The 3,411-nt window shown below is 63.4% G+C and overlaps 1 protein-coding gene across 1 annotated transcript in view; it reads right to left on the reverse strand.

Moving 5' to 3' along the window:
• The window catches only part of EMIHUDRAFT_236511 (hypothetical protein), a gene marked incomplete at both ends in the record, with an annotated part of 3,152 nt that extends 2,134 nt beyond the window's left edge, over positions 1–1,018 (reverse strand). The window contains 3 exons of the mRNA XM_005779195.1: positions 7–437; positions 489–896; positions 976–1,018. Of these exons, the coding sequence (XP_005779252.1) occupies positions 7–437; positions 489–896; positions 976–1,018 (882 nt within the window). The remainder of the gene's footprint in view (positions 1–6; positions 438–488; positions 897–975) is intronic.
• Positions 1,019–3,411: the final 2,393 nt, after the last annotated feature.

The raw sequence follows: 3,411 nt of genomic DNA on the forward strand, positions 1-3,411 counted from the left end.
GTCGACGAGCTCGTTCTGCTGCAGCGCTTGCTCGCACGGCGCGCGCACCCGTCGCAGGAATGCGCGGAAGGGCTCGGATCGCTCCGTTGCCCTCCGTGCTCCCGCACTCAGCTCGCGCGCGTCGTATTGCGCCGCCACATTGACCTGACGCCGGCTGTTTGTTTGAGTCGCGGCTGGCGCAACCAGGGGAACCGCCTGCACTCCCACCGATCGGTCCTCGCGAACCAACCCTCCAAACTTCAGGTCTGTGAAGGGGCGGCAATCATTCTCGCTGATGCAAGGGTCGGCGTCGGCGTCGCGGTCGAAGAATGCCCGCGGCTTTGCGCCAAAGAGGCGGCGCGCCCGCGAGAGGTGCAAGATGAAACGGCCGCGCCCCTCGACCACAGCCTCGTTCTCAAGCTCCTGCTCCGACCCGAGCGACACCCACGGCTTGGAGACTGGTGGCACGTACGCCTCCTCCTCCTCCTCCTCCATCGCCCCAGCGCCACCGCTTTCACCCGCGGCATCGCCTTCGCCGGCAGCCGCCCACTTGGCGACGACCGCCTCCTTGAGCTCCACAGAGTGCACCAGGTAGAAGTTCTGCCCGTAGTCCTCGTCCTCGTCCCAGACGAGCAGCAGCCCTGACGTGCCATCCTCCTGCACGTCCACTCCGTCAGGGTATTTCTCAATGTACTTTTTGGTCGGATGAAAATCGGAGATGACGCCGCGGAACTGAATGTCGTCGAGGAAAACCTTCTTGGAGACAAAGACGTACGGCTGGGCGGAGGTGCAATCCTCGCGCTCACGGCACTTGAAGTTGGCCTGCGTCGTGTTTGTCAGAAACAGCGGGTACGCGCCCTCTGGCACGGGCACCCTCGCATTCTCCCACTCCGGCATCGCGCCGAACGCTGCGCGACCTGTAACCGAACGCGTGGGTAGAGAATCTTACAACCCTTGAGCACTTGAGCACTGGATAGGGCCGATTCCGCGTGGTACGGGACCCCTCGATCGTCTCGCCCTCCCTCACTGGTATGTTCATTGGGGGGGGTCATAACAAACACGGTACAGGATCGAGGTGCACGCTGCCGAAGCAGTGTCGTCCCCCCTCTCCCCGACGGCGATGGCGGTGTGACCGATCGAGCTACAAGAGGAACTTGTTCAGCATGATCAGAGCCGGACCGAGCAGTACCTCACTTCCTCATTGGGTGAGCTTCAGACCTCAAGCCCCAAACTCATCACCTTCGGCTCGTGTGGATACCCAACTAAAGCACGACACTGGGCACGGGAGAGCGACGCGACAGAGGAAGAAGCGACAAGGGAAAGAACGACGAGAAGGGGGCGACCGCGAGGTGGCATGAAGGTCGCAGCGAGAATCGGCGAGAGACTGCGAAGAGAGATAGGAAGAGGCGGACGCCCAAGGGTGGGCGACGGCTAGCGCATCACACCCCTCTCCTTAAAATCCCTGTGTGGTGGCGGCGTGCCGTCCTCCCATCCCTCCCTTGGGTTGTCTGTTTTCTTTCTTTCTTTTACTGGGCACGGGAGAAGCCGGAGGCAGGTCGCTAGACTGAGATGAGACCGCCAGTGGAGTTGGGATTCCACCGTGCACCGCGCTGCGAGCCTGTCGTGACCCTTGTCAGGAGCAGGAGAGCCCCACCTGTGCCCCTGATCGTCCTTCCAAAATCCTGCTCGTGCAGGTGTGGACCCTGTCCTCCTCCCCTATCCCTCGTTTGGGCTGTCTGTTTTCTTTCTTTTTACTGGGCACGGGACTGGCGCGCACTGGTAACGTGCCCACAGGACCCAAAAAAGAAAGGAAAAAAGAAATGGGCCACGCCCGATCGCAGCACTTCGTGTTGGAGAGTCGAGATATTGAGAGTGTGACTACTAACAGTAGGTAGGAGGGAGGGACGCTGGGGATTCTCACAGGTATACCCTTGGAATGGCCGGATCCAGCCTTAAAAGTACGAGATCGCGCGCGCTTCGCGCACAGCACCGCATGTTCGCCGCGGCTGAGTGACGACGGTCGACGCGTGCCGTGTGCCAGCAGAGTTGGGCGCGCGCGGCGCGACGGCGCCCGCGAGGGAAGGCGCGGGTGCAGCGGCCGCCGGCGGTCGTACCGCCCGCCAGCCAGCGCAGCAGCGGCCAGCGCAGCGGCCGCCGGCGCAGCAGCCAGAGCAGCCGGTGCGCGCCTTGCGAGGCGAGTACTGCCGCCCGGCCGCCTTGAGGCGGCCAGGCGGTAGTACTCTCTCGAGCTTTGCGAGCCGTGCGCGCGCCGAGGCGCGCGCGTCGCGCGTCCGCCCGGCTGCCAGTAGGAGGCGGCGCAATATGACCATAGTACAGCCCTTGAGGAGGAGGAAGAGGCTGGCTGGCAGTCGAGTGCTGTATGCCGCCGAGGGGGCAGTTTTGGGGTGCTGTCCCCATCCCAGGGGGCTGCAGAAGGCGTCCGCAGCCGGGACAACCCGCCACCCCAGCCGAGGCCGGTCGAAGCCCACTTGACCACAGCCATGAGCAGTCCTCTTGGTGCTCCTGGCGGCCGTTCAAAGGTCGGACGCGCGGGCGCGCCGATGGGGGGGGGGGGAGGGTCTTGCTTGCCCCACACCGAGCGCCATCGGTCCGGACCGGCGTGGTCACCGAGGGTCGGCTTGCACAAGGTCTGTGCCGCGGGCGCTCGGCGCCAAGTGCAGTGTCACGCTCGCGCTCGAGCGGGTCACAATGGGGAACCCTCGTTTCCTTAGTCACTCGGTCCCCCAACGGAAGAGGCCTCGCTCCTATTGTGTATTGAAACACTCCAACATCAGATTTGCCTCGTGCGTCCCTTTTAAGCCGCAAAGCTATTTTCTTTCGGGTCCTGTGGGCACCGTGTCGATAGGAGCGGCCGCACACTGCTCGGTACCCCCCCTGCACAACTAAGCTCATGGCCGACCCCCCCCCCAGCAGCAGCGCTTTGCTGCTGGGGGGGTCGGGACCCCCCCCCCTCAGCAGGAGCGCTCTGCCTGTGTGGGGGGTGCTGGCATCTCTGTACAGACAGCAGCTGTAAAGAGCATGCGTTCCAGTGGCGAGAATTTAAGGTCGGCATCAAAATCAGTGGTCTCACCGGCGGGCCCTCCTACTGCCGACCGGGAGTGTGGGGCACGCCAGCCTCTCTTCTACGCCTCTCGTGCCTCGCGGCGCCTCTGCTTCAAGGGGGGAAGATACGGCTCTCGCAGCCCTCCCATCATACGCCGTGGCACAGCGCTCAGAGCGGGGAGCACAGCGGCGGGCTGTACAAGATATTGTATATCCGCGCGAGGTCATACGCCAGAGGCCAGCAATCACTCGGGCTAGTTCCATTTCACTGTGGCACAGCTCGCGTTACAAAACCTTGATTTGACCATTTGCGCAAAAAGGTACATCTCGGTGCCTTCCAGAGGCAGCTGCGACCCCGCCGAGTAGACG

The sequence above is a fragment of the Emiliania huxleyi genome (assembly GCF_000372725.1).
Source record: "Emiliania huxleyi CCMP1516 unplaced genomic scaffold EMIHUscaffold_235, whole genome shotgun sequence".
NCBI classification, from domain to species: Eukaryota; Haptophyta; order Isochrysidales; family Noelaerhabdaceae; genus Emiliania; species Emiliania huxleyi.